The sequence below is a fragment of the Felis catus genome, chromosome D4, assembly GCF_018350175.1.
Source record: "Felis catus isolate Fca126 chromosome D4, F.catus_Fca126_mat1.0, whole genome shotgun sequence".
Classification (NCBI taxonomy): domain Eukaryota; kingdom Metazoa; phylum Chordata; class Mammalia; order Carnivora; family Felidae; genus Felis; species Felis catus.
In genome coordinates, this window is record NC_058380.1 from 1,237,632 (window position 1) to 1,265,564 (window position 27,933).

A 27,933-nucleotide genomic window follows, 5' to 3' on the forward strand; every position below is an offset into this window, starting at 1 on the left:
GGGAAAGGGGGTCAGAAGTACCACCCCGCATCCATGCTCTGTAGATGGGGAAGCTGGGATAGCTTCAGATGATGTGGGCCTTCCCTAGACGCTGAGCCATAGAGTTAAGAACTGGCCCTATTGATGCAGGACCTCGTGAGGCCCTTGTATCGTCAGATTTGATGGGGAGTCCTTCAGGTGTATAAAGATGACAGGTGAGATGGTAGTGACATCAGGTGTGCAGAGATGACCCGTGACACAGATTGGCACTGTCAGGTGTTAGAAGTGACAGGTGGCACAGGTGATGGCCATCAGGTGTGCAGAGGGTGGGGCAGTGCCCCAGGTTCTGGAGCAGGTGCCTCCAGGGACCTGAGAGGTGTCAGGCTGAACCCTCCTCCCTTCCCCGAGTCATTGGGTGTCTCCTAACAAGAAATGGGGTCAGGGCCTCCTGGAGTGTTTATAGTTTTCCTAGCTGCTGAGCACATGCGGTACATCCCCCTGCCCTGGGTGGGGGGCTTCCCTTCCACTGATCCAGTTCAGCTGGAGGGCACCTGCTCCTGCCCTTGCCCTCCGCACCGACCCAGTAACGACTCTGACGTTCCTACAGCAGAATCATCTTTGAGCCAAGTGACAACCTCAGGTTTGCCCCCAGCGCCAGGTGCCCCCCAGGTAAGGAGTGTTCTCCCAGGCACCTGGCTGGTGGGGTTTCCTCTCTGCTGCTGTGTGGTGGAAACTTCTCCTTTCCGCTCCTTGTCCAGGATGCCCCTGCTTCTGCCTTCCCTGCACTCCTGGAGCCCGCAGACCAGAGCAGTGGGGTCCCGGGGGAAACTTCAGCCAGGCCCACACCGGGGATGCAGACGGAGGACAGCCGGGCCAGCCACCTGCAGACGCAGGGCACTCTGGCCGCAAGGTCCCCACAGAAGCATCCAGGGCAGCAGGACGGCAGCTCACCAGCCAAAACTGTGGGCCGGTTCTCGGTGGTCAGCACGCAGGACGAGTGGACCCTGGGCTCCCCCCACAGCCTGCGGTACTCGGCGCCGCCAGACGTGTACCTGGAGGAGGCCCCCCACAGCCCCGACATGAAGCTGGCCGTGCGGAGGGCGCAGACAGCCTCCTCCATCGAGGTCGGCGTGGGCGAGCCAGTGTCCAGCGACTCCGGGGACGAGGGTCCGCGCAGGCGGCCCCCTGTGCAGAAGCACGCCTCCCTACCCAGCAGCAGTGGCGTGGCCAGCGACTTCGTGAAGAAGGCCACCGCCTTCCTGCACAGGTCCCCACGGGCTGGCTCCCCGGGCCCGGAGACGCCCGGCAGGGTGGGCGTGAAGGTGCCCACCATCAGTGTGACCTCCTTCCACTCCCAGTCGTCCTACATCAGCAGCGACAACGACTCGGAGATCGAGGACGCCGATATCAGGAAGGAGCTGCAGAGTCTGCGGGAGAAGTAGGTCCTGAGAAGTGGCTGCAGGGGGGGCGGGGAGCGGTGCTGCCTGTGCTGCGGACCCTGGTCTCCTGCGGTAGCTCTCACTGGGCTCACTGTCTCCCCCAGCGAGTGTGACTTGCTCCACTTTTTGGGGACACTGCGCAGAAGTGGCAGATACTGGAGAGAAGCCTCACAGGCTTCTGCCGTCCCATAATTCCTTCTGCTGGGTTGTGCAAGCCCTGGGGGGGAGAGAGCAACACAATACCTCAGCATGCCTGCCAAGACCCCGCCCCACTCTCCTCCCACCTGCGTTGGCCCCACCCCACCCCCAACCTGCCAAGACCCCGCCCCACTCTCCTCCCACCTGCGGCCCCACCCCACCCCCAACCTGCCGAGGCCCCGCCCCACTCTCCTCCCACCTGCCTCGGCCCCACCCCCCCAACCTGCTGAGGCCCTGCTTTACTCTCCTCCCACCTGCGCCCCGCCCTTGCCTCACCCTCCCCCACTTGCCCCAGCCACTGAGTTGGGCCCAGCCATAGGAGACCTGTCGACAGCCGAGTGCTGGCACTCAGCAGCCACTAGATTTGGAGGCACGCAGGGAGGTGCCTGATCCAGTGACAGTGTGTCCTTGTGGGGCGTGTGGGGGGTCTCCTCTGTACACTCTCACTTGGGGGTGGTCGCCCTGGGAGCCTGCAAGCCGCAGGAGTAAGGGGAACCAAGAGGCAGCCGCCCTCTCTGGGGTGGGGGGTGCTGTGTAGGGGTGGGGAAAAGGAGGGCGCCGGGCCTGGGGTGGGGGTGGGGTGAATTGCAGAGGTTCCTCCAAGAGAGGAATTTGGGTAGTCTGAGGAAGGGAAATCAGGGCTAACAAGTCTAGGCTCTTGCCTGGGAAGGGGCCCTGGGCTTTGAGGCACCTGCTGCAGGCCCTAGGGCAGGATCCTCAGATTGGGGGTCTCCCTAGGTCCTCCTGAGGCATCCCCCTGCCCTTCAACAGTGTCACCTCAAAATATCACCCCTTCAGAAGCTAACTTGATGCAACAGCACTTTGCTGGCTAGGGTCATCTTTCTGAGGTCTGGCAGGCATTGAAGATAGTGAAATCAGAACTTGCTTCCCGTTGTCCAACCATGCAGCAGAAGATGGGTCAGGGCTGTGGCTGAGGGGCTGGGCCCCTGGCCTGGGCAGCCACGCCCATCGTACATCTGAGGGGCTGGCATCAGGCCCAGAGGGGCTGGCATCAGGCCCAGATGGCATGCAGGCGGGTGAGTGGGCAGGTGAGCAGTGGCTGGCGGCTGGGCCAGCGGGTCCCCAAGGGAGGGTCCTTCTCTGGCTTGTTCGAGAAACTTCCCTTGCCCACAGCTAGTAATTGCACCTGTGTCTTCATGGCAGCCTCACACCCGTGTGGCCAGGGGGTGGTGGTGTCTGTGCTGGGAGTCCCCACCCTTGCTCACGTGGGCATGCTCTCATCTGTGACGCCTCTCCTGCGGTTTCCCCACTCAGAGGAGGTGCCATTTATTTGCTGGAAGGGCTGAGGCAGCCTCTCAGTTCTGAATGCCGATCGTTTGCTCTTCCTTTGGGCTTGGGTGTCGGGTTTGTACTGCGAGCGTAAATGTGTGGGGTTGTTCGTGTCCCGCTCCCCAGCCACTCAAAGTGGCAGCGTCACGAGTCTAGACACCCTCGAATCCCTTCGGGCTCTTCCTCCTATCTCTTGGTGGTGTTGGGGGTGTTCATGCAGGAGACCCCCGGTGGGGCCCACTTGGTCCTGATGGAGACCCAAAGTCTTCAGTGCCCCTGTTTCCTCGACGTGGTCCATCTGTCCTCGAGCCCCACTGCTCACACCCTTGCCATGCCCTGAGGGCTCTCCTGGATGGGCCTATGTGCCGGAACCGAGCAGGGTGCCCACCTGTCCTCCCCTCCCACAGGCACCTGAAGGAGATCTCGGAGCTGCAGAGCCAGCAGAAGCAGGAGATCGAGGCCCTGTACCGCCGCCTGGGCAAGCCGCTGCCCCCCAACCTGGGCCTCTTCCACACGGCCCCTCCCGCCGGCCGCAGGAGGAAGAGCAGGAGCAAGCTGAAGGCAGGGAAGCTGCTCAACCCGCTGGTGCAGCAGCTCAAGGTCGTGGCCTCCAGCACAGGTCTGTGCCCTCCCGGCTCTGGCAGGCTGGGGCCGGGACCCGAGTGGGGCAGGCAGGAGGCAGGCGCCCGCACCCAGAAGAGCACTTCTTCGACCTCCTTTCACTGGAGCGGGAAGCCTTTGTAGGTGTGAAGGGCCGGGGTGTCGCCGGGCCCACCCTGAGTGCGCAGGCCTGCTCTGGGGCCGTCAGCCACCTGGGGTCTCGTGTACGAGGCAGGAGGCGGTTCAGGGTCTCTCCCCCTCAGCCCACCTCCCTGCAGGGTGCCACCTGGCTTGGGGTGTTTCCTCTGGCCATTTCTCAGGCACCGGTCACCTGCTGAAAGTGAGGGTGGGGCAGCTGCCTTTTGGTTGGGGGGGGGGGGGGATGGGGAGGACACCCGGGCACCGAGGGTGCACTGGAAACCCAGTGAGTTGGGATCCCCGGTGTGTGCCAGGTGGGAAGCCAGCCGAGAGCGGAGTGTGAGCCCACCCTCTCGGTATCACGGATAACCCACGGGGTGCGTGTCCGTGAACTGCAAGAAGAGTTACACAAATTATACGAATTTTAGGATGATTCCTAAAGCCAAGTGGAAACTAGTCAGAGTGAGCAGGTCGTACAGCCCTCTTGAGCCCTGGTGTGCCTCTCCTGATGTGCCGTGGTCCTTGCACGGCGCTGGCGACTGGTGGAGGCTGTGGTCATTTTCTCTGATCTTCCTGACGCCCGCGCTCTGGTGACCGGGCCACGTGCCCAGTGCCTGCAGGGACTCCACTTCCCCAAGGTCACCCAGCAACGAGCAGGGAGGACAGATGCACCCCGCGCTGGCTGGTCTGACCCGCAGCGCCTCACTGTGCCTGTCACCCCTTATTCCCCCCAGGTCACTTGTCAGACTGCAGCAGAGCCCCTCCTGCTAAGGACCCTGCCCAAGCCGGGGCAGGGCCCGAAGCAGCTTCAGACCCGTGTGGGAAGGCAGTTCAGACCCAGCAGCCTTGCTCGGTGCGGGCCTCCCTGTCTGCAGACATCTGCTCCGGCTTAGCCACTGACGGAGGCGGAGCGCATGGCTCAGGTGATTCCCAGCTTGCCCGTCTCTGAGCATGCGCTAGCTGTGTAGGGCCCCTGTGGTGTCAGAGGGGCATGAGCGGCGGCAAGGGCCGCCCACAGCCTTTCGAGGATAAAAACCAGTAGAGGTAGCCTTTGAGTAAAGACAGTGGGTAGCCCACCCATCATCGAGTCTCGCTGTGTAAGGCTCAGAGGGAGGCGTGCTCTGCTAGAGCCGGCCCGGGGAAGGCGCCAGGACCCCCTGGTCACGTGTGGGGTGCGTGCTCTGCGCCGGTTCCCAGGCCCCCGCCTGCCCTGCCCCGCCCCGCTGCCCACTACACACGGGTCCTTTTGTCAGGAGGGACGGCTAGGGGGATGAGGGCACGGCCCCTCGAGCTGGGAGTCCGCCTTGAGGAGGAAATGCTCGTCACCTCGGCCGTGGGCGCAGTAGCCGCGTGAGGAGGGGCTCCGTCCCCGCCATCTCTGTCCAGAGAAGTCGCAGTGACCGCTGCTGGCGCCCACCCCCGCCCGCCCGCCCGCCCCGCACGCTCTCCCAGGGTCCGCTTCTCTTGTGCTCCAGCGGTGCCTCCTTTCCATTACGTGGTCGGCGGCTGTGGTCCTCCGGGCTGGGCTAGGTGGAGCCGTGGATGCTAAGTGACGAGGCTGATGTGGCTGGTGGTGTGTAGCAGGAATCCCAGAGACTGTACTTGATGCCTGTCTCTTTGTTTTCTTCCCTCTATATTCATTTGCAGGCTGGACGGTTTACCACCCAACGTCTGAGAGACTGACCTATAAGTCTAGTAGCAAACCTCGCGCTCGATTCCTCAGTGGACCCGTGTCTGTGTCCATCTGTCTGTATTTGTTCTTTGTATTTTATCACCTCCTGGCCCTTGGTTTCTCCCCGCCCCTCCCTGTCTTCATTGCCTTCCATACATTCTGTAGGCTGCCTCCCCCTCCCCACTGAAGTCACCTACTTAATATCAAACACAGACCCCTGCCCGCACCCACCCTCTCGGCCCCAGAAAGCGCCAGTGCATGCCCTCGGCTCATGGCCGGCACTAAAAGCATGTGCGGCGGCTTGCCCACTCCTGGCCTCGGGCACCTGGCCCCCCAGACCCCCAAAGCGCTCTGCGTTTTTCTCCTCACTCGTTTGTTTAACTTATTTTTTATGTTGGACGTAGTTTTATTTCTGTTGCGATTGTGGTGCACATACACGTCCGCTGTCCCCAGTTCCAGTGACAACAAAAAGACAACCCCGGCCTTCTCTAGACGCATGGTGTGTTTCACACGTGTCTGGATTCTGAAGACATGCATGTAGTGAGCGGAGACAGTTCTAGAAGGTCACTGGAGGGTGTAACTTTTGTGCGAGGGCCACAACACAGCACTCGTTGCTGTTGCCCCACCCCCACGCCCTGCATGTGCAAAGGCTGAGAGAAAGGTGCTCCAGCTAGGTCGGCCCACCCCTCCCTCCACTCCGGTCACCTTGGGAACCCATCAGCGTCCCCAGAAAGCCCCAGCCTCCGCTGTGGCTGTCTCTCTGGCCTGGCCCCTCCTGGTCTCTAGCTGGAGCACTTTACTTGGTGTGCCCTCTCCTCCCACAGCCCTCAGACACGAAGTCAGCTACCCAGCTCCTCAGGGCTGTGCTCACCCAAACCTCCGTCCCGGTCACCCTCTGGCTCCTGGGATGCCCTGCTGGCACCCAGGACTCCTGTCCGGGAAGGGAGTATCTGCTCAGGGCCGTCCAGAATTACTTCATCCCTTGGAACAATTGGAAAATGAATCCAAAGCTGTGGGGTTTTCAGGTTTTTGTTTCTGAACACAAAAATTAAGCTTCCTATCAAATGGAAATGGTGGAAATGCTGGTTTGGGGCACGTGGCTTTTTGCTGGTACAATAAAGATACATTGTGTTTGTCAGGACCTGAGGCCACGTCCACAGTGGGCATTTGTCCCCATCAGAGGGGCCATGTCACCCTCCCCCAGGCAGGACAGGGTAGAGGCACAGAACCTCCTAGAGATTCCCAGGGACTGTTTAGTAACAGGTGCCCCACCTGAGCTGCTGGTTGGTTTTGAGCTGGTGGTGGGCAGGGGTGGGCAAGGTCTGAGTGCATCCTGCTCCCTGCATCACTTGCTGGCTCTTTTCTGTCCCAGTGTGCGTGGCTGTCTCCTGAGACCATGGCATCAGGGCACATGGGTCCCCAGGCATCTCCCGGTCACATGACTGACCCGCGGCCTGCTGGGAACATGTGGGTCGGACACAGGAAGCAGGTTAGAGCAGGTGGTGCTTTCCCTGGGGTCCCCTGGTGTGAGTGATCAAGTGCCACATGCTCCTTCAAGGTTTGTGCCCACATGGTCCTGCATTCATTTTTAAGAGTTTTCATTTGTTTTACTGTTGTTATTCCAAGATAAAAAAAAAAATGGGAGGCACAGCAAGGACAAATGGTCTAGCTTTTGTTTCTGTCTCTGTGGCTAAGAGGAAAGGGACATGTGAGGCATGGCTTGGTGGCACACGGGTGCTTCCTGGCCTGGGTGGACCTGATTTTAGGTGGTTGGGCCCAGTGGCCTTGCTGTTTTCACAACAGCCCTCTGCAGGCACGCCTTGGCTGAGCTCTTTGCTGTCCTGGCCACGGTGTGGCCCCCACAGGCCCTGGCCCTGGGGGCATGTGAAGGTGTGTCCTTCCATGCCCAGTGCCCTGGTGTCCGCCCAGCCTGCCAGCCTACTCCTGGAGCTGGAGCTGGCTGGTTCCTGGGTTACTAGGGAGCTCGGAGGCCTGAGGAGACCACAGGCACCTGTGAAAGTCTGGAGGAAAAAGTCTGGTCGCAGCCCTGAGGGCTGAGAGGTGGCAGAGAGGAGGTCTGAGGCGCAGGGCTGTGGGAAGACCCTGAGGGTGGGGCCCGCTCTGGGGGCCTGGTCCTGGAGTCCAGGTCAGCAGCAGGGGGAGGGCTGCAGCTGTGGGCTCATCTGGCCTGACCTGCAGGAAGAGATGAAGGCTAGAGGTTTTCTGTTTGCCGCCTTGCACCGAATAGGAGACCAGGCTCTAGGAAAACAAAATCTTGGTTAAGTTCTGAAGTACACAAAGAAGGTCCCCAATTGTGTGACACTCAGAGACCATGAGAGCATCCAGGCTGGGTCAGAGATGAGCAGGGGTGGAGGCACAGGCAGCTGCAGGTGACTAGGAGGGGACCCCTCATGGGACAGGCATTCAACCCCAGGAAGGAGAGCGTGCAGAGAGCGAATCCTGGGCGCTGCCTCGGGTGGGCACGTGGACATGCCCGCCGTTCGGAGGGAAGGGCCCACGGTAGCACAGACGGGGTGAAGCCCTGGGCAGACCCCTCCTTGTGGCCAATGGAAGGTTTGGGGAAAGTCAGGGAGCATGTTTTGGGATTCAGAGGCTGTGGTCGGGTCGCAGCAGTGTCTGGGGGTCAGAAACTGCTGTCAGACCTGTTGGCCCTCCTTCTCTCTGGCTCCAGTCCACGCGACTGGATTAGGTGCCGATGCTTCTGGAGCCTCTCTGCACACAGACCTTTGGGGTCTGCTTTGTTATGTTCTCACGTGTCCCATCAGCCTGTCATCCGTGCCACAGCAAGTCTGTCTCCGGGACACCCGAGGAGGCTGCCACTGCGTGGCTGCCAAGGCCCTGTCCTCACCCTTCCTGGGGGGACCTGCTGCAGGGGTGTGGGAGAGGGCCTGCGGGCAGGGGAGGGCAGCCAAGAAGGAAGCCACCCCCATGGAGGCCTCCCCAGGCTGGACTGTCCCTGGGGCCGTCACCCCAGGGCAGGGCAGAGCTGGGATGCGTCCCGTTTCATGCTTCAAGGACAAGTTTTGGCACTTTGCTCAGCAGTGCGAGGACTTGGTGGCTCATTCCAAAGAAGCCCTGAGTGGCATTTTGGTGCTGGTTGCTCATTTTGTTTCCGGTGCCAGATGCAAATGTCTAACGCCACTGGTCCGGGGGAAGGACCCGTGGGTGGGAGGCATGCCTCTCGTCATGTGGCAGGCAGGGGCTGCTGTCCCCGAAGCTCCCTGTGAGCCTCATCGGTTGTCTGAATGCTGTGGTAAAAAGCAAGTGTGGTGATGGCCACTGGGCTGGCCCACTTCTTAAGAGATCTGTCCGTGGCAGATACCTTTGAGGCATCCGCCTGGAAGCCCGGTGAGGGTGTGGATGCTGGCAGGGCTGGTTGTCCTTGCCTGGGGAGGGATTTGGCGGGGGGGGGGGGGGGGGGGGGGGGGAGGGGGAGGGCTTCCTGAACGTGGCCTGGGCACTGCATGAGACTCCTGGCCCGGTAGGATGTGTGTGCAGCATGAGGACAGGACATGGTGTCATCCTGTGTTGCCCATTCAAAGCCTGGGAGAACAGCTGGGAGAGGCCGCGTGGCTCTCCACCTCCACCCCTGACCATCCGGAAGCTTCTCCAAGTAGTTCTGGGGCCTTGAAGTTGGCTCTTCCCAAGAACTTGGCTAAGGACAGTAGTCCTGCAGGGAGGGGAGACCTGCCCTCATGCCCCCTGTGGGTTTCCTTTGGGTCCCATGTATCCCCAGCACCCTTGCAATGCTGCCTTTTAGCCTGACGGAGGGGAAGAGAGGAGGGCTGGGTGGAGGCACATTCGTCAGCCATCTGTGTGGTGGGCTTCAAGGGCAAGGCACTGGGGAGGAGACTCAGGGGACCCCCGAGGAGGGATAGGGCTGTGGTGTGAGTGAGGGCCGGTCATCAGACCTATGGCCTGTGCTTGGCCACACCTCTGCACTGCACTGGCTGCCATGACTCTGACATGAAGGGCGCCGAATCCAGTCGGTCTTTGTTTAAAGGTTCACCTTGAGGGCAGGGAGTGTGCTCTGGTCCCTGTGGGCCACCTAGTGAGGGTGTGGAGGCCTCTGTGGGCCAGTATTGCTCTCCAGTCCGAGCATGGTGTCTGGTGGCCAATGGCCTTGGCTCTGGGGTCCCAGCGAAGTCTGGGGCCCTGATCACGGGCCCAGGCTTCCTCTGGTGGTTCCCGGCAGGCAGCTCCTGTGGCTGCCTGAGTGTTCCTGTCATGAGGATGGCGGGAATCAGCCCCGAAAGAATCCTCTTCTGTCAGGCTGTGGGGACCTGGCTGGCCAATTGATTCCATGTCCTGGTGCTGCAGAGACCCAGAGGGAGCTACAACCACAGGATCCAGACAGGGAAGTCTGTGCCTTAGCTGGGGCCCCACACAGTCATAGAGCTTGGGACCCTCGTTCCCTTGTGCTCTGGAGCCCCCCGAGGGCCCTGTGCTCCCAGTAGGGTTCCACGTCAGGACACAGACCAGCAAAGGCCCTTCACTGCTGCTACCAAGGACGACTGGCCTGGACCACTCCTGCCCAGCCCTTTTGTTTTTATTTGCACATTACAGACCCCACCAGAACATCACCTCCCTTTCCACCACATCAGCCTCTGAGCACACACGGGATAAACCAAAAAAAAGAACGACGCAGCTGGAGCCTGGGCCGACCTTTGTGCTCTGCTCACACCCAGAGGCGGTGGTGTCTTACCTTCCTCGGCAAGGGTGCAGGGCACCCTCAGGAAGTGTTCTGCTCTGGCAAGGGCCTGGGGCAGGAGCACAGACCCTCTGTGATAGCGCAGCCTTGCTGAGTGACCTTGGGGACTGCTGAGCTGTCCTTGCCTGTCCCATTGTGCCTGCCCCGCTCCCTGAAGGGCCAGCTTGTCTGCCCTCCAAGTGGGCACTGACCATCAAGTTGTGCCAGACACCACGGACAGCCCCTGGGACCGCAGGGCCTGGCGCTTGGTGGTGGTCTCATGACAAGCCTCACCCCGTTCTGGTGGACGTGGGCTACCAGGTGAGGCAGCAGCGTTGCAGAAACTTGGGTCCAGCCCTGATTCCCACCTCTGTAGATAGGTGCCCTCTGTGTCCACCACTGGTCTGGTCAGGGAAGCCGCCTGGGATCTGGGCTTGGCCTCAAACCTGCAAAACAATGTATCTTTTTGCACTTGGAAAACAAACCTCCCATGGGCCTAGCTTCCAGGCAAAGCCGGCGGCTCCACTGAGCTCTCCTGGCTGACTTGTAGTGGGTTTTCTGCCTCGATCTGCAGTGGGGCTGCAGAAGCCTTTTGTTTAAAAACCAAGTGGTATGCTTTGCTTTTTTTGTTTTTTGTTTTCTTTTTTTTTTTTTGAATACGCTTTGAAAGACACACTCACTTCTACCTGAAGCTTGGGGCCTGGTCCTGCACCTGAGCCCCTCGGCGAAGTTCACGTGAGCCCGCACACTGACTCGCGGTCACCCGGTTAGCCCAGGTGGCCAGTCCCCTCTCTGAATCGCTGGCCTCTGCTCCTCCTTGCACACTGATGACTTGTGCTTAGTGTGGTGGCCTGTCCCCCGTGTGTGCTGTCCTGCCTAACCCTGTGGTCTTGTGTCGTTTCTTCTTCCCTTGCAGGGTCTGCCCTGAAGCGTCTCTGTCTAGGCAAAGAGCACAGCAGTCGTAATTATCGGGTTTTTTACCCCTTGTCCGCTCTCCATCGCATGGGCTTTCATGTGGCTAGTGCGCATCGGGGGCTCCATGGCCGGCGGGCCGGCGTGCTTGCATCTGCTCCGCGCCCACCCACCCAGGGCACCGCTTTCCCTCGGCCCGGAGGGAAAGCGACCCGTGGGTGCCCCCTCGCGTCTCCATAGCTCCTAGAGTCTGCGTGTCCTGGCCAGTTGACATGCACTCTCCTTGCCCGGAATGTCCACACGTTACCAATCATTAATTGGCTCCTTTTCCAAAACCGTAGGAATGAGTGTGTCCTTGAAGTGCTAAAGATGAGTGTCCCCGAGGAGAGATGCCGGGATGAAATGGGTATCAGTCCACCTGGGCCGCCCACCACCCTCACCTTACACCATATTTTTTTTTCTCCTTTTTTCTTTTCTGGCTGAAACATTCATGTAGAAATAGCTCTGTGTATGTAAGATTCCATCACTAATGTTTAACTGTTTGTGTCTGTGCTTTTTCATTGCTAGCTACTGTGACTACATTTTGTAACGGCTTGTTTGAAGAGATGGTCATTATGCTGCTTTTTTGATGCGGAAAAATTTTAAATTGGCTTATGCAGAATTGCCAACCAGAAACTGTATGTTGCGGTGGGGTCAGGGCACAATTTAAAAAGAATTAAAAAGTCCCATTTTGGTCACTTAAAAATAATCTTCCAGTGAAGTGGGTGAGTGTGATGTCTTCACCGAGCTCCACCTGAACCGCAGTCCCCAGGCCTTCCTGGCAGCTGGGCCTCCTGGTTCCTGCTCCACCCCACAGATTGCTCCGAACTTGGGGGCCCACGGTGGAAGGTTTTGAGTGTTTGTACCCTTTAGCAATACCTTCCCTACGTGTGCTGGTGAGGAGAGGCACAGTTTTGTGTCTTAAATTCGAAACCGCTAAGCCACTAACATTCTTGCACAGGCATGCTGACGACCCAGCCTACTTAGCGTTTTCCCTTTTCCCTTTGCTGGGTGGACAGCAGGAGCTGCCGTGGGCTGAGCACTCAGCCTGCAGCATTGACACGTTTCCCTGGAGTCCTTGTGTTCGAGCGCAAAGGCCTTGGGATTTTGCTCCCAGTTTTCTGAGCCTCCTCACGTAGGAGTCTGGGGGTCCTAGGCAGCGTGGGCACAGAGTGGATGCTGAGTAAGCCTGCCAGCTGCTTGGGTCCTGTCCTCTGGCCCAGCTCAGAAGGGTGACAGCTGCCTAGCATAGCCTGGTCCCCTGTGGCCTGTGAAAATGTTCCAAAGTGTCTAAAACTGGCACATGGGCCCCAAGATGCAGACCATCTCCTGAAGCAAGGTGTTGCCTGGCCTAAGCAAGACCACTGTATGAAAGACTGCAGCTGGCCGGTGGCGCTGTGTGCAGTGTCACCAACCTGGCATGTGTGTGCTTCCCCAGGGTCTTCCACCAGCAGCCTGGTCCCGGGCCCTGAGCCGGGCCCCCAGCCCACCTTGCACGTCCAGGCACAGGCGAACAACAGCAACAACAAGAGAGGCACCTTCACGGATGACCTGCACAAGCTGGTGGACGACTGGACGAGCAAGACGGTGGGGACCACCCAGCTGAAGCCCTCGCTCAACCAGCTGAAGCAGACTCAGAGGCTACACGGCATGGAGGCCCCGGCGGGCTGGTCCCCAGCCACTGGCGAGACACGGGCTGTAAGTGGGGCGCTGCGGGCACAGGCCACCCAGGCGGAAGAGACGGGGTGGGAGCGGCCCCCGGCGTCGGGTGCTAGTTCTGGTGCACCCAGCCTGTGTGGGGCGCAGTGAGGAACTGCCATCCGGTGCTCTGTCCTGCGATGCCTTCCTGTGACAGGGCTAGGCTGACTTGACAGCCTCCCTGGAAGAGCGTTCCCTTCTCGGTCTCGAGGAGCCTGTGCAAGATTGTGTTGCTTCTTCCTGAAGTGTTCAGCAAAGTTCACTGGTGAGCCCATCTGGCCTGGGAGTCCAGTTTTGGAATCGGGAGTTTCCCCTGTGACCTTTTATTTTGAAAAATTTCAAACATACGGAAGTGTCGGAAATTGCACAGTGAACTTTAGTTTGCCCCTGGCTGCATGCTGTGGCTGACATTTTGCTGTGTTTCTCACACATCTCTCCATCCCCTCAGGGTAAAGTTTTCCTTACGGATTCAATTTCTTTGATACTTTTAGTGCGATTGGATTTTCTGTTTTTCTGTTAAGCCCTGCTTTTCTAACATTTGGTAGATACCTAAATTTATCTTAAGTTTTCAAATTAGTTGGCATGGAGCTGCTCATAATATCCTGTCTTCACAACTTGCAGTGATGACTTACTTTTCACCTCTGATGTTGGTGAGTTCCCCCAGCCTCCTTGTGCAGCTTCCTTAGGAGTTCATAAATTTTATTAGCCTTCTCAAAGAAGTCGTTTTGGCTTTGATGGTATTCTTTATGTGTCACCAGTTTCTCTTCTTATTATTATCTCCTTCCTTCTTTCTATGTTTGGGCTACTGTTTAAGTTCTAGAAAGTTTCTTGAGATGTGCAGGTCATTGATTACTGGTCTTTCCTGTTTAATAATATAGACATTCAATCTATAAAAATTTCTCTCGTGGTTCTAGCTGCATCCTAAAGGTTTTGCTGTGCAGCATTGCAGTTTGAACTATTTTGTAATTTCCACTGTGGTTTGAAGTAATATAGTTATTAATTTTCTCACTTTTTAGCCCAAGTGCACTGTGATAAAAGAACAAACTTCTGGTGTTTTTGGTCCTTTAAAATTTGCTGGGCCTGGCTCTTTGGCCCAGTTGTCAATCAGTCTTGCCTGCAGCTGCCCCAGTGCTTGAGGCAGCTTCCGCATTCCTGCCACACACACTGTGCCCTGGCCTCCCTGTATCCTCTGAGTGGCGAGTGACAGTGGCTCCCTTCTGACAGCCGCAGCCCTGACTCCTCAAACCCACTCTCTGTTATCCTTTGGCAGAGTTGACAGCCCTGGAGGGTCTCTTCCCTGAGCCCCAATGGGTGAGAGTCTGCTTGGCTATCTGGACTCTAGCGCATGGAGTACCTGTGCAGGGCTGTGCCCCATCTGTCAGCTCGCTAAGCCCCTTGTTCTAATGGCTTAGATTCTTAACAGGATTTTTTAAAACATTTTTTTTTTTTTTTACTGTGGTAAATCTATATAACATAAAATTTACCATTTTAGTCATTTTTAAGTGTTCAATTCGGTAGTATTCAGTACATACACAGCGGCGTGTGAACACTACCACTATCCGTTTGTATAACTTCATCATCCGAAATACAGAACTCATTAAGAAATAACTCTCCAGTCTCCACCTCTGGTCTGCTAGTTTTGCAGCCTATGTTAACTTTTTTTCTACTTTCTATGAATTTGACGACACTAAGCACCTCATTTAAGTGGAATCATATAGTATTTGCCTTTTGCTGTCTGGCTTATTTCACTTAGTACAGTGTTTACAAGGTCCAGTCATGCTGCAGCAGAACTTTACTCTTTTGGGGAAAGAAAAGTAGATGGGGAATATGATCAGTAATATTGTGGTGAGCATTTTGTGATGTATATATATATATATATATATATATATATATATATATATCTTGATTCATTATGTTGTATATGTTAAACTAATTTAATATTGTATGTCAGGTATACTTCAAAGTTTTTTTAAAAAGTCCTTCATTTTCCCCAATTTTTTAAATTGTAAAATACACGACATAAAATTTGCCATCTCAACCATCTTTAAGTGTCACTTGAAGTGCATTAAGCATTAATATTGTTGTTCAACCATCACCACCGTGCATCTCCAAAATTTTTTCATCTTGCGAAAATGAAACTCTGTCCTTATTGAAAAAGAACTCCCATTCCCCTCCCCCTTCCCCAGTCCCTGGAAACTACCACTCTACTTTCTGTCTCTATGGATTTGACTCCTGTTGGTCTCTCTGTAAAGTGGGATCCTACACTACTTGTTTTTTTTGGTCTGGCTTATTTCACGCAGCATAACGTCTTCAAGGTTCATCCGTCCTGTAAGTGGTGTCAGAATTTCCTTCCTTTTTAAGGCTGAGAACTATGCCAGTGTACGTTGATAACCACATTTTGTCCATTTATCTGTTGATGGACACTTGGGTTGCTTATACCTATTGGCTACTGTGAGCAATGCTGCTGTGAACATAGGTGTGCAAGTATCTCTGAGTCCCTGCTTTCAATTCTTCTTAAAGAATACCCAGAAGTAAAATCACTGGATCATATAATAATACTATTTGTAACTTTTTGAGGAATTGCAGACTGTTTCTAGTAGCTGCGCCACTTTACATTCCTGCCAGCAGTACAACAGGGTTCCAGTTTCTCCTCATCCTTGCCAATACCTTGTACTTTCAGATTTTTTTTTAAATAGCCATCCTGATACCACAGTGGTATCTCACTGTGGTTCTCACTAGCATTTCCCTAATGATCAGGGATTTGAGCCTTTTTTCATGTGCTTACTGGCCATTTGTACATCTTCCTTAGAGAAACAGCAGTTCAAGTCTTTTGCCCATTTCTTAATTATTTGTCTTTAAGTTTTAAGGAGTTCTCTGATTATTCTGGATTTTAATCCCTCATCAGATATGTGATACGCAAGTACTTTTTCTCATTCTAGGAGCTGTCTTTTTACTCTGTGGACAGTGTCTCTTGATGCACAAGTTTTTAATTTTCATGAAGACCAATTACCTGTTTTTGTTGCTCATGTCTTTGGTGTCATACCCAAGAAATTATTGCCAGATCCAATGTTGTGAAGCCTTTCCCCTCTTTCCTTCTAAGAGTTTAATAATTTTAGCTGTTATGTTTAGGCCTTTTATCCACTTTGGTTAATTTTTGTCTGTGGTGTTAGATAAGGGTGCAGTTTCATGCCTTTGCATGTGGGTAACCAGTTTTCCCAATACCATTTGTTGAAAAGACTATCCTTTCCCCATTGGATGGTCTTAGTACTCTTGTTGAATATGAATGGACTATATTTGCAAAGGTTTATTTTGTAGGGTCTCTGTTCTATTTTATTAGTGTATATGTCTATCCTTTTTCCAGTAACACATTGTTTTCATTTCTGTAGCTTTGTAGTTAAGTTTCAAAATCAGGGAAGTATGAGCCCTCCAACTTTGTTTTTCTTTCTCAATATTGTTTTGGTTATTGTGGGTCCCTTGAGAATCCATATGAATTTTAGGATGGGTTTTTGTATTTCTTAAAAAAAAATGCCATTGGGAATTTAGTAGTGATTGCATTGAATCTGTAGATCACTTTGGGTAGTATTTGATGGTAACGGTGTAAGTCTTCCAATCCATGAACATGTGATGTCTTTCCATTTATTTATGTGTTTTTAAAAAAATGTTTATTTACTTTAGAGAGAGAAAGAGTGCATGATTGGGGAAAGGGCAGAGTGAGAAGAGGACAGAAGATCTGAAGGGGGCTCTGTATTGACAGCAGAGATCCTGATGCAGGGCTCGAACTCCCAACCTGTGAGATCATGACCTGAGCTGAAGTCAGATGCTTAGCCAACTGAGCCACCCAGGCACCCCTATTTATGTCTTCTTTAATTTCCTTTGGGAGTGTTTTGTAGCTTTCAGTGTGTAAGTCTTTCAACTCCTTGAAGTTATTCCTAAACATTTTATTACTTTTATGTTACTGTAAATGTAATTGTTTCCTTGATTTCTTTTCAGATTGTTCACTGTTAGTGTATAGAAATGCAGCCAACTTTGTACCCTGCATCTTTGCTGAATTCATGGATTAGTTTTGTATGTGTGTGTTCTTTAGGGTTATCTACTTATAAGATTATGTCATCTCTGAACAAGGATCATTTTACTTCTTCCTTTCCAGTTTGGTTGCCTTTTTTTTCCTTGCCTAATATCTCTAGCTACAGTTTTTAATATTATATTGAACAGAAGTGGAAAAAACAGGTATCCTTTTCTTGTTCTTGACTTTGGAGGAAAAGCTTTCAGACTTTCACCATTAAGTATATGAGTATATAATGTTAGCTGTGGGTTTTCATATGTGGTCTTTATCGTATTGAGGGAGTTCTATTCTGTTCATAGTTTGTTGAGTGCCTTTATCATGAAAGAGAGTTGGATTTTGTCAAATACTTTTTCTGCATTAATTGAGAGGATTGTAGGTTTCTTTATCCTTCATCTTGTTAATGATGTATTACATGGATTTTTATGTTAAACCACCATTGCATTAATTCCTGGGATAAATCCCACCTGGTCATGGTGTATATACTCCTATTGTGCTACTGAATTAAGTTTGCTAATGTTTTATTGAGGATTTTTGCATCAATATTCATTGGGGTATCAGTCCATAATTTTCTTGTGATGTATTTATCTGGCCTTAGTGTCAAGATAATGCTGGTCACAAAAAATAAGTTTATTCCTATTCAACTTTTGGAAGAGTTTGAGAAAGATTGCTGTTAATTCTTCTTTAAAAGTTTGGCTTCTCTTTGTTGAGGTTTTTGATTACTAATTCAATCTCATTACTTGTTACATGTCTAGTTCAGTTTTCTATTTCTTCTTGAGTCAGCTCTGGTAGTTTCTGTGTTTCTAGGGATTTTTATATTTCATGTAAATATTTAGTTTGGTAGCTAAAACTTCATCAGTTTGTTAATCTTTTCTAAGAACCAACTTTTGGTTTCATTTTTAATTCATTTGCTTTAATTTTTCTTTATGACCTCCTGTTCTCTTTTATATGGTATACAGTTATTGATTTAAAATTTTTAATGTAGGCATTTATAGCTATAAATTTCCTTCTGAGAACTTCTTTTGCTTTATCTCATAAATTTTTATGTGTTCTGTTTTCATTTGTCTCAGTTATTTTCTCATTTCCGTTGTGATTATGTCTTTGATCCTTTGGTTAAATATGTGTTTCGTTTCTGCATATATGCCAGTTTTCTAGTAATTTTGTTGTTATTGATTTCTAATTTTACTCATTGTGTTAGAAAAGATACTTTGTATGATTCGGATCTTTTCAGGTTTGTACTGTATTTATATATTTTGTGTTTATTTTATTTATTAAGACTTGTTTTGTGGCCTAACATGAGGCCTATTCTGGGGATCTTTTACATACACCTAAAGAAAAGGAATTCTACTCTTGTTGGATAGTTTTGTTAGTGCTAATTGGCTTATGGGAGCTTCCTTAGGTCTGTTCTTAGTGATCTGTCCTGTTGTTCTTTATTAAAAATGGAGTATTAAAGTCTACAATGGCTAGTGTAGAACTGTCTTGTTTCTCCTTTCAGTTCTACATTTGCATCATATAATTTGGGGTGTGTTTTTAGATAAATATATATTTATAATTATTACATCTTGATGGATCAAAACTTTTATCAATATATGATCTTTGTCTTTTTACATAACCTTTTTTGACCTAAAATAAGTTTTGCCTGGCAGTAAAGTACCCACCCCAGCTCTCTTTTTCCATCCTTTTGCTTGCAACTTCTTTGTGTCTTTGTATCTAAAGTGAGTCTCTGGTAGATAGCAAATAGATTGACCATGCATTTTTAACTATTCTGCTAATCTCTGCTTATTAATTGGAAAATTTTTAAGTCTATTTACTTATTTTGAGAGAGAAACACAAGCAGGGGGAGGGACAGAGAGAGAGGGAGAGAGAGAATCCAAAGCAGGCTCGGCACTTGACAGTGCAGAGCTTAATGCAGGGCTCAAACACATAAACTGTGAGATCATGACCTGAGCTGAAACCAAGAGTCAGAAGCTTAACTGACTGAAAAAGCCAGGCACCCCTTAATTGGAAAATTTAATACATTTACATTTAAAGTAATTATGAATAAGGAATTATGACATTTAACTATTTGTTTTCTGTATGTCTTACAGGCTTTTATTTCTCAATCCTCTCATTATTGCCTTTAAAAAATTTAGTTGGTTCTTTTGTATTGTGTAACTTTTATTCCCTTCCTCTTTACTTTTTTTGGTATATATTTTAGTTGTTTTCTAATTGGTTCTCACAGGGATTACAGTTAACACCTTAAACTTACAATGACCTAGTTTGAATAATACTTTGTTTCAATAGTATATAAACACTCTGCTCCTATACATCTCCATCTCTTCCTCTTTGTATTTTTCCCTCCACTGTGTGCCCAATACGTGTGCCCAATAATGTAGATTTATTATTTCTGTATAGTGTATTTGCTTTTTAAATCACATAGGGAAAAAAGGAATTAAAACCACAAGTATAGTATATTTATGTAGTTACCTAATTTATTTCTTTATAATGGCTTCAAATTGCTGTGTATTATTCTCTCTCACTTTAGCATTCCTGGTTAGGCAGACTTTTTAGTAACAACTTCTCTTAGATTTTGTTTACCCAGGAGTCTTAGTTTCTCCTTCATTCTTGAAGAATCATTCTGTTGGATATAGAATTCTTGGCTGAAAGTCTTGTCTTTCTGAACTTCAGGTATTTTTTTTTTCTGCCCTCTCTCTCTCTTCTCTTGAGACTCCCATAGTGTATACATTGGCTAGCTTAACAGTATCACACAGATCCTTCAGGCTCTGTATATGTTTGTTCTTTCCTTTTTCTTTCTGTTCCTCATACTGGGTAATTCCAACTTGATCTCAATGTTTGCTGTTTGCTCAATGATCTCAAGTTTGCTGATTCTTTATTTGCTACTCAAATCTGCTGTTGAGCCCCTCTAGTGGATTTTTAATTTTCTTATATTTTTCAGTTCTGATATTTCTATTTGGTTCCTTTTATAATTTGTCTTTTTATTGATATTCTCATAATGTTCTGCCTGATTTTCCTCATTTCAGTTTGTTCATGGTTTCCTTTAGATCTTTGAGCATATTTTTAAGTTTGCTTATTTATTTTGAGAGAAAGAGACAGCGCAAGCAGGGGAGAAGCAGAGAGAGAGAGTCCCAAGCAGGCTCTGCAGTGTCAGTGCAGAGACCAATGTGGGGGCTTGAACTCCTGAACCATGAGATCGTGACCTGAGCTGAAATCAAGAGTCGGATGCTTTGGGAATGCAAGCTGGTGTAGCCATTCTGGAAAACAGTATGGAGGTTCCTCAAAAAACTAAAAATAGAACTATTCTACGACCCAGCAATTGCACTACTAGGCATTTATCCACGGGTTACAGGTGTGTTGTTTCGAAGGGACACATGCACCCCCATGTTTATAGCAGCACTGTCAACAATAGCCAAAGTTATGGAAAGAGCCCAAATGTCCATGGATGGATGAATGGATAAAGAAAATGTGGTATATATATATACAATGGAGTATTACTTGGCAATCAAAAAGAATGACATCTTGCCATTTGCAGCTACATGGTTGGAACTGGAGGGTATTATGCTAAGTGAAATTAGAGAAAGACAAAAATTATATGACTTCACTCACATGAGGACTTTAAGATACAAAACAGATGAACATAAGGGAAGGGAAACAAAAATAATATAAAAACAGGGAGGGGGACAAAACAGAAGAGACTCATAAATATGGAGAACAAACTGAGGGTTACTGGAGGGGTTGTGGGAGGGGGGATGGGCTAAATGGGTAAGGGGCACTAAGGAATCTACCCCTGAAATCATTGTTGCACTATATGCTAACTAATTTGGATATAAATTTTAAAAAATAAAAAATAAAATAAATATTTAAAAGAGTCGGATGCTTAACTGACTGAGCCATCCAGGCACCCCTCTTTGAGCACAGTTAAAACATCCACTTTGAAGTCCTTAGTCCAATGTCTAGCCTTTCTCAAGGACAATTTCTGTTAATTTTTTCCTTTTAATGGGCTGTACTTTTCTGTTTCTCTGTATGATCTGTGATTTCTTGTTAAAAACTAGGCATTTGCATATTATAATTAATAACTCTGGAAATTAGATTCTCCTCTTTTCCAGTATTTGCTGGTTTTGTTTGTTGAAGCCTTAGGTTATATTAGCTTGAGATTTGCTTGAATATCAGGAGCTTAAACACCTCTCCCAGTCTTTACAGATTGGCTCAGGGCTAGGAGGACTCCTTGAACGCTTAGCCACGCCATTTACAATTTGCCTATGCCTTCACTTTTGCTTGCATTGAATAGTGGTGAGAGTTTAGAGTTTGCTGAGTCGTATGTGTGTGTGACAGACAGAGAGAGAGGGAGAGAGAGAGAGAGAGAGAGACAGTGTATTCTGCCTTGGACATGCACATGGCTCTCTAAATTCCCCAGCACACACATACTTTTCAGTACCCTCATTTCCCAAAGGAACTCTCTCCCATGCTTTTCTACTCAGGCTTTTAGGCAATCTATGTGTATCTTGTTTGTAATCTTTGGCCCCAAGCAACTGCAGATTTTTAAATTGCCTTACGATGTTTTTGAGCAATACCTGCCACTTTTCTACCCTTAGAGAATTCCAAATATATGCAGACAGATATGTGCATCTTGTGTCAGTCCTTCAGGTGGCCTTTACACAGGATATAATAGACATACACAATAAATTGTGAGTGAGAGCTCTGCTCCCTCTGGAACCAAGGGCCAGGCTCCCACACTGGAAACACAGGCTGCCCTCTTCAAGGCAGTTGTAAAGCTAGGAAGCGGGGAGGGCCAGGGGCCAGGAAAAACACCACAGTGCTTTCCAGCTTCTAAATATTTGCTTTTTTCTTGATTTGTCTTTTACTTCTATTTCATTGCCATAAACCTTTAACTGTTTTCTGGAGTTCTGATAAAGTTAGTTTTGTTGGTTTCTGGTTGTCTTTTCACCATTTCTGTGAAGGCATGGAAGTTTGAAGCTGCCTACTCCTTCATTTTCCTTATGTCATTCTTGCTGAGATTTGTGTGTTTTTGAATATTCTTTCAGTTATTGAAAGAGGAATGAAAAAAATTTCCCACTATGGTGTGGACTTGTATATTTCTTACTGCAGTTCTTTTGTATATGTTTTGAGGGCAGGTTATCAGGTATGTTCATATTTAAATTTACTGTCTTCCTTGTGAGTTGAACTTTTAATAGTATGAAGTACCTCTATTACGATTTTTGCCTTTAAATCTAGTTTGTCTGAAGTTGCTGTAGGTACACTAGCTTGTGTTGGGTTACTGCTTACATGGTATGGTTTCCTATCCTTTACTTTGAGTATTTCTATATCCTTGTTTCAGATGTTTCTCTTGTAAACAGCATATAATTGTTTTAAAACTTTGAACATTTACATTTACATTTAATTTAATTGCATATACAGACTCTTGAACAATTCAGGAGTGAAGGGAGTGGACAACCTTGCTCAGTCAAGTCTACATATAACCTTTGACCCCCCCCTAAAACTTAGCTACTGATAGCCTACTGTTGAAGCCTTACTGATAACATAAACAGTTAACACATATTTTCTATGTTGTATTATATACTATAGTCTTATAATAAACTAAGCTAGAGGAAAAATATTAAGAAAATAATGAGAAATAAAATACATTTACAGTAGTGCACTGTAAAAACTCTGATTGTAAGTAGACCTGCACAGTTCAAAACTGTGTTGTTCAGGGCCAACTGTATGTTTTAGCTTAAATCCCTTATATGTTTTCTATTTGTCCTATCTGTTCCATGTTCCTTTTTCTCTCTTAGATATATTTTCTTACTCTTTTTTTCCTCCCACAGTTAGCTGGGAAATTTTACTTTCTCTTCCTGTTCATTTAATGATTATTCTAAGTACTTTAGCATACATCCTTAAATTATCACAGTCTAATTTTCTTGTACCAACTTCCCAGACAATGGAAAGGCCACAAAACACTTTAATAGCTTTTACTGTCCTCCTAACTTCTTTCAATTCTATATAAACTTTCAGTCTCACAATACATTTTTTATACAGTCAGTATTCACTTATATCTGCATATTTACTGTGTTTTTTTCATTTTTTTTAAATGTTTATTTTTGAGAGAGAGCATGAGCAGGGCAGGTGCAGAGAGGGGGACAGAGGATCCTAAGCAGGCTCTATGCTGACAGGAGAGAGCCCAATGCAGGGCCTGAACTCACAAACTGTGAGATCATGACCTGAGCCAAAATTGGACACTCAACCGACTGAGCCACTCAGGTGCCCCATCATTCTTTCTTGCCACTAATCTTCCCTCTAGGATCTATTTCCATCAGGATTTCCTTTAATATATCTGTACCAATGACTTATGTCTCCATTTTTGTCTAAAAATGTCTTAATGTCATTGTCATTCTTGAAGGATATTTTCAGTGGGTATAGGATTCTAGGTTAGCAACAATCTTCTGAGCATTGTGACATTTTCATTGTGCTGTTATGTGGCTTTCCTGTTTTTCTTGGAAGTGAGCTGCCAGTCTGTTGTTACTTTGAAGATAATTCTTTTTCTTCTGGCTTCTAATACATTTCATTTAATTAGAATATTTATTATGAGATGCCTAAGAATATACATTTTTATTCTGCTTAGACTTCAAAGGGCTCCTTGACTCCACAGTTTCATTTCTCAATCAAATATGGATGTTTTTCCGCCATTATATCTTCCCATACTGCTGACCCACTCTCCTCTCCCTCTTATTCTGCTGATATTCCAGTCCATATTACTCTGTCCTTGGTCCCTTACATGTTGTTGTTGTTGTTTCTTTTAATGTGAAAATTAATGTGCTGTTCTTTTAATGTTGTTGTTTCTTTTAATGAGAAAACAGGGGAGGCAGAGAAAGAGAGAGACAGAGAGGATCAGAAGGCTCTGCAATGACAGCAGAGAGCCCAACATGGGGCTCCAACTCACGAACTGTGAGATCGTGACCTGAGCTGAAGTTGGATTGCTTAACTGACTGTGCCACCCAGGTGTCCCTCTTACATGTTTTCTAATCTTTTGTCCCTTCATAGTTTAGTTTGGGTATCTTCTTCAGATCTTTTATTTTTTTAATGTTTTTTGAGAGAGAGAGAAAATATGAGTGGGGGAGGGGCAGAAAGAGGGAGAGAGAATCCCAAGTAGACTCTGCACTGTCAACACAGAGCCCGATATGGGGCTCAGTATCACAAACAGTGAGATGATGACCTGAGCCGAAATCAAGAGTCGGATGCTTAACCCCCTGAGCCAGCCAGGTACCCCTTCTTTACATCTTTTAGTTCACCATATTTGTCTCTGTGTCTATACTGCTTTTAATCTTATTCATTGAGTTTTAAATGTATTATTTAAGTTGAAAATCACCATCCACATCTGCTATACCCTTTAAAAAAATTACAGTATAGTTAACATACAGTATTATGTTAGCTTCAGGGGTACAATATAGTGATTCACAAATTCTGCACATTTCTTAGTGTTCATCATAAGTGTCCTCGTAATCCCCTCACCTATGTCACCCATTCCCCCCAGCCACCTCACTCTAGTAACCATCAGTTCTCAGTCAAGAGTCAGGTTGTCTCTTTGTTTTGTTTTTAAAATTCCATATATAAGTGAAATCATATGGGATTTGTCTTTCTCTGACTCATTTCACTTAGCATTATACCCTCTCTGACCCATCCATGTTGTTACAAAAGGCAAGATTTCATTCTTTTTTAGGCTGATTAATATTCCATTGTATGTATCTACCACCTAGTCTTTTAAAAAAAATTTTTTTTTGATATTTATTTATTTTTGAAGGGGAGAGAGAGAAAGAGCGAGAGAGCGTGAGGTGGGAGGGGCAGAGAGAGAGGGAGACACAGAATCCGAAGCAGGCTCCAGGCTCTGAGCTGTCAGCACAGAGCCTGATGCGGGGCTCAAACCTGTAAACCACGAGATCATGACCTGAGCCGAAGTCAAGGCTCAATCGACTGAGCCACCCAGGAGCCCCTACCACCTAGTCTTTATCCATTCATCTATCAGTGGACACTTGGGATGCTTCCACAATTTGTCTATTTTAAAGGATGCTGCAATAAACATAGGGGTGCATATATATTTTTGAATTAGTTTTCATATTCTTTGGGTAAATACCCAGTAGTGGAATTCCTAGATTGTAGGGAAATTCGATTTTTAATTTTTTGAGGAATTTCCATACTGTTGCCATAGTGGCTGCACCAGTTTGTATTTCTACCAACACTGCATGAGGGTTCCTTTTTCTCCACATCCTCACCAACACTTGTTTCTTGTGTTTTTGATTTTAGTCATTCTGACACGTGTGAGGTGGTGTGTCATTGATTTGCATCTTCCTAATGATTAGTGATGTTAAACATCATCTTCTCATATGTCTATTGGCCATCTGTATGTGTTCTTTGGAGAAATGTCTGTTAGCGTATTCTGCCTATTTTTAATTAGATTATTTTTTTGGTGTTGTGTAACTTCTTCCTATATTTTGGATTCTAACCCATTATCAGATAAATCATTTGCAGATATCTTGTCCCATTACTAGGTTGCCTTTTAGTTATGTTGACTGTTTCCTTTGTTGTCAGGAAGCTTTTTATTTTGATGTAGTACCAATTGTTTATCTTGCTTTTTGTTTCCCTCGCCTCAGGAGACATTATCTGGAAAAATGTTGCTATAGCCAATCTCAGAGACATTCCTGCCTATGTTCTCTTCTAGGATTTTTATGGTTTCAGGTCTCATATTTAGGTCTTTCATCCATTTCGAGTGATTTTTGTGTATGATATGAGAAGGTGTTCCAGATTTTTTCTTTTGCATGTAGCTGTCCAGCATTCCCAACACCACTTGTTGAAGAGATTGTCTTTTTCCCCATTGCATATTCTTGCCACCTTTGTCAGAGATTAATTGATTATATAATCGTGGGTTTATTTCTGGGCTCTCTCTTCTGTTCCATTGACCTATGTGTATACTTTTGTGCCAGTACAATACTGTTTTGCTGCCAGAGCTTTGTAGTGTATCTTGAAATCTGGAATTGTGCTACTGCCAGTTTCGTTCTTCTTTTTCTTTTTTTTTTTTTTTTTAATTTATTTTTGAGACAGAGAGAGACAGAGCATGAACGGGGGAGGGGCAGAGAGAGAGGGAGACACAGAGTCGGAAGCAAGCCCCAGGCTCTGAGCCATCAGCCCAGAGCCCGACGCGGGGCTCGAACTCACGGACCGCGAGATCGTGACCTGAGCTGAAGTCGGCCGCTTAACCGACTGAGCCACCCAGGCGCCCCATCGTTCTTCTTTTTCAAGATGGCTTTGGCTATTTGGGGTCTTTTGTGGTTCTATACAAATCCATACAATAGGATTACTTGTTCTAGTTTTGTGAAAAATGCTGTTGGTATTCTCATAAGGATTGCATTAAATGTGTAGATTGCTTTGGGTACTATGAACATTTTAATGATACTTGTTCTCCCAGTCCATGAACATAGAATATCTTTCCATTTGTGTCATCTTCAGTTTCTTTCGTCACGATTTTATAGTTCTCAGAGTACAGGTCTTTCACCTACTTGGTTTAGTTTTTTTCCCTAGGTGTTTCACTCTCTTTGGTGCAGTTCTAAATGGGAGTGTTTTCCTAATTTCTCTTTTTGCTACTTCTTATTAGTGTCTGGAAATGCAACAGATTTGTGTATATTGGTTTTGTATCCTGCAACTTGACTTTAAACAGTTTATCAGTTCAGTTTTTTGGTGAAATCTTTAGGGTTTTCCGTGATATTATCATGTCATCTTTTGTGTCTGATTACTGTGGCTAGGACCTCTCCAGTACTATGTTGAATAAAAGTGGTGAGAGTGGACATCCTTGTCTTATTCCTGATCTTAGGGAAAAGTTCTCAGTTTTTCCCCATTGAATATGATGTTAGGTGTGGGTTTTTCATATATGGCATTTATGATCTTGAGGTATGTTAGCTCTAAACCCACTTTGTTGAGAGTTTGTTTCATGAATAGATGTTGAGTTTCATCATGCTTTTTCTGCATCTATTGAAATGATCATATGGTTTTTATGCTATCTCTTGTTGATGTGATGTATCATGTTGATTGATTTCTGAATACTGAACCACCCTTGCAACCCAGGAATAAATCCCACTTGATTGTGGTGCATAATTTTTTAATGTATTCTTGGATTCATTTTGCTAGTATTTGATGAGGATTTTGCATGTTGTTAAGAGATATTGTCCTGTAGTTCTCTTTGTTTGTGATGTCTTTATCTGGTTTTGGCATCAGGGTAATGCTTGTAGAGGCCTTGTAGAATGAATTTGGAAGTTTTCCTTCCTCTTCTATTTTTTGGACAATTTTGAGAACAGGGTCTTAACTTTTCTTTAAATGTTTGGTTAAATTGACCTGTGAAGCCATCTGTTCCTGGACTTTTGTTTGTTGGGAGTTTTTTGATTATTGACATGACTTCATTGTTGGTGGTCAGTCTGTTCAAATTTCCTATATTTTTCTAGGAATTTATCCATTTCTTCTAGGTTATCCAATTTGTTGTCATATAATTTTTCACAGTATTCTCTTATAATGCTTTTATTTCTGTGGTGTTGGTTGTTATTTCTCCTCTTTCATTTCTGATTTTACTTGAGTCCTCTCCCACTTTCCCTCCCCACCCCCCTCTCTTTTGATGAGTCCACTTCCTGATTTTATTGATCTATTGTTTTGTTGTTTTTAGTTTTTTTAATTTGTTTCATTTATTTCTGCTCTGATATTTACTATTTCCTTCCTTCTACTGGTTTTAATTTTTGTTTGTTCTTTTGCCAGCTCCTTTCAATGTAGGTTAGGTTGTTTGAGATTTTTCTTGCTTCTTGAGGTAGGCCTGTATTGCTGTAAACTTCTCTCTTAGAACAGCTTTTGCTGGATCCCAAAGATTTTGGACTGTTGTGTTTTGTCTCCATGTATTTTTTAAATTTCCTCTTTGATTTCTTGGTTGACCCACTCATTGTTTGGTAGCATGCTATTTAGTCTGTGTATTTGTGTTCTTTCCAGATATTTCTCTGCTGCTGGATTTCTGCTTTCATAGCATTGTAGTCAGAATAGATGCATGGCATGAGTTCATTCTTCCGGAACTTGTTGAGACTTGTTTTGTGGCATAATATGTAATCTATTCTGGAGAATGTTCCATGTGCACTTGTAAAAATGTGTACTGTGAATATATTTGTTAGATCCATCTGGTCCA

At 47.6% G+C, this 27,933-nt stretch overlaps 1 protein-coding gene and 1 long non-coding RNA gene across 2 annotated transcripts in view; one reads left to right on the top strand and one right to left on the bottom strand.

The window, feature by feature from the left end:
* Nucleotides 1-27,933, top strand: part of WNK2 (WNK lysine deficient protein kinase 2) — a 133,765-nt gene that overhangs the window by 97,588 nt on the left and 8,244 nt on the right. Inside the window, 7 exon segments of the mRNA XM_045042493.1 lie at nt 587-648; nt 738-1,417; nt 3,314-3,525; nt 4,379-4,567; nt 5,292-5,390; nt 10,944-10,988; nt 12,417-12,676. Coding sequence (XP_044898428.1) covers nt 587-648; nt 738-1,417; nt 3,314-3,525; nt 4,379-4,567; nt 5,292-5,390; nt 10,944-10,988; nt 12,417-12,676 — 1,547 coding nt within the window.
* LOC123381473 lies at nt 6,328-12,417 on the bottom strand. Its single transcript, XR_006588484.1, has 2 exons — nt 10,322-12,417; nt 6,328-7,509 (listed from the first exon to the last, which is right to left on the bottom strand). It is a non-coding gene; the product is annotated as an uncharacterized LOC123381473 (long non-coding RNA).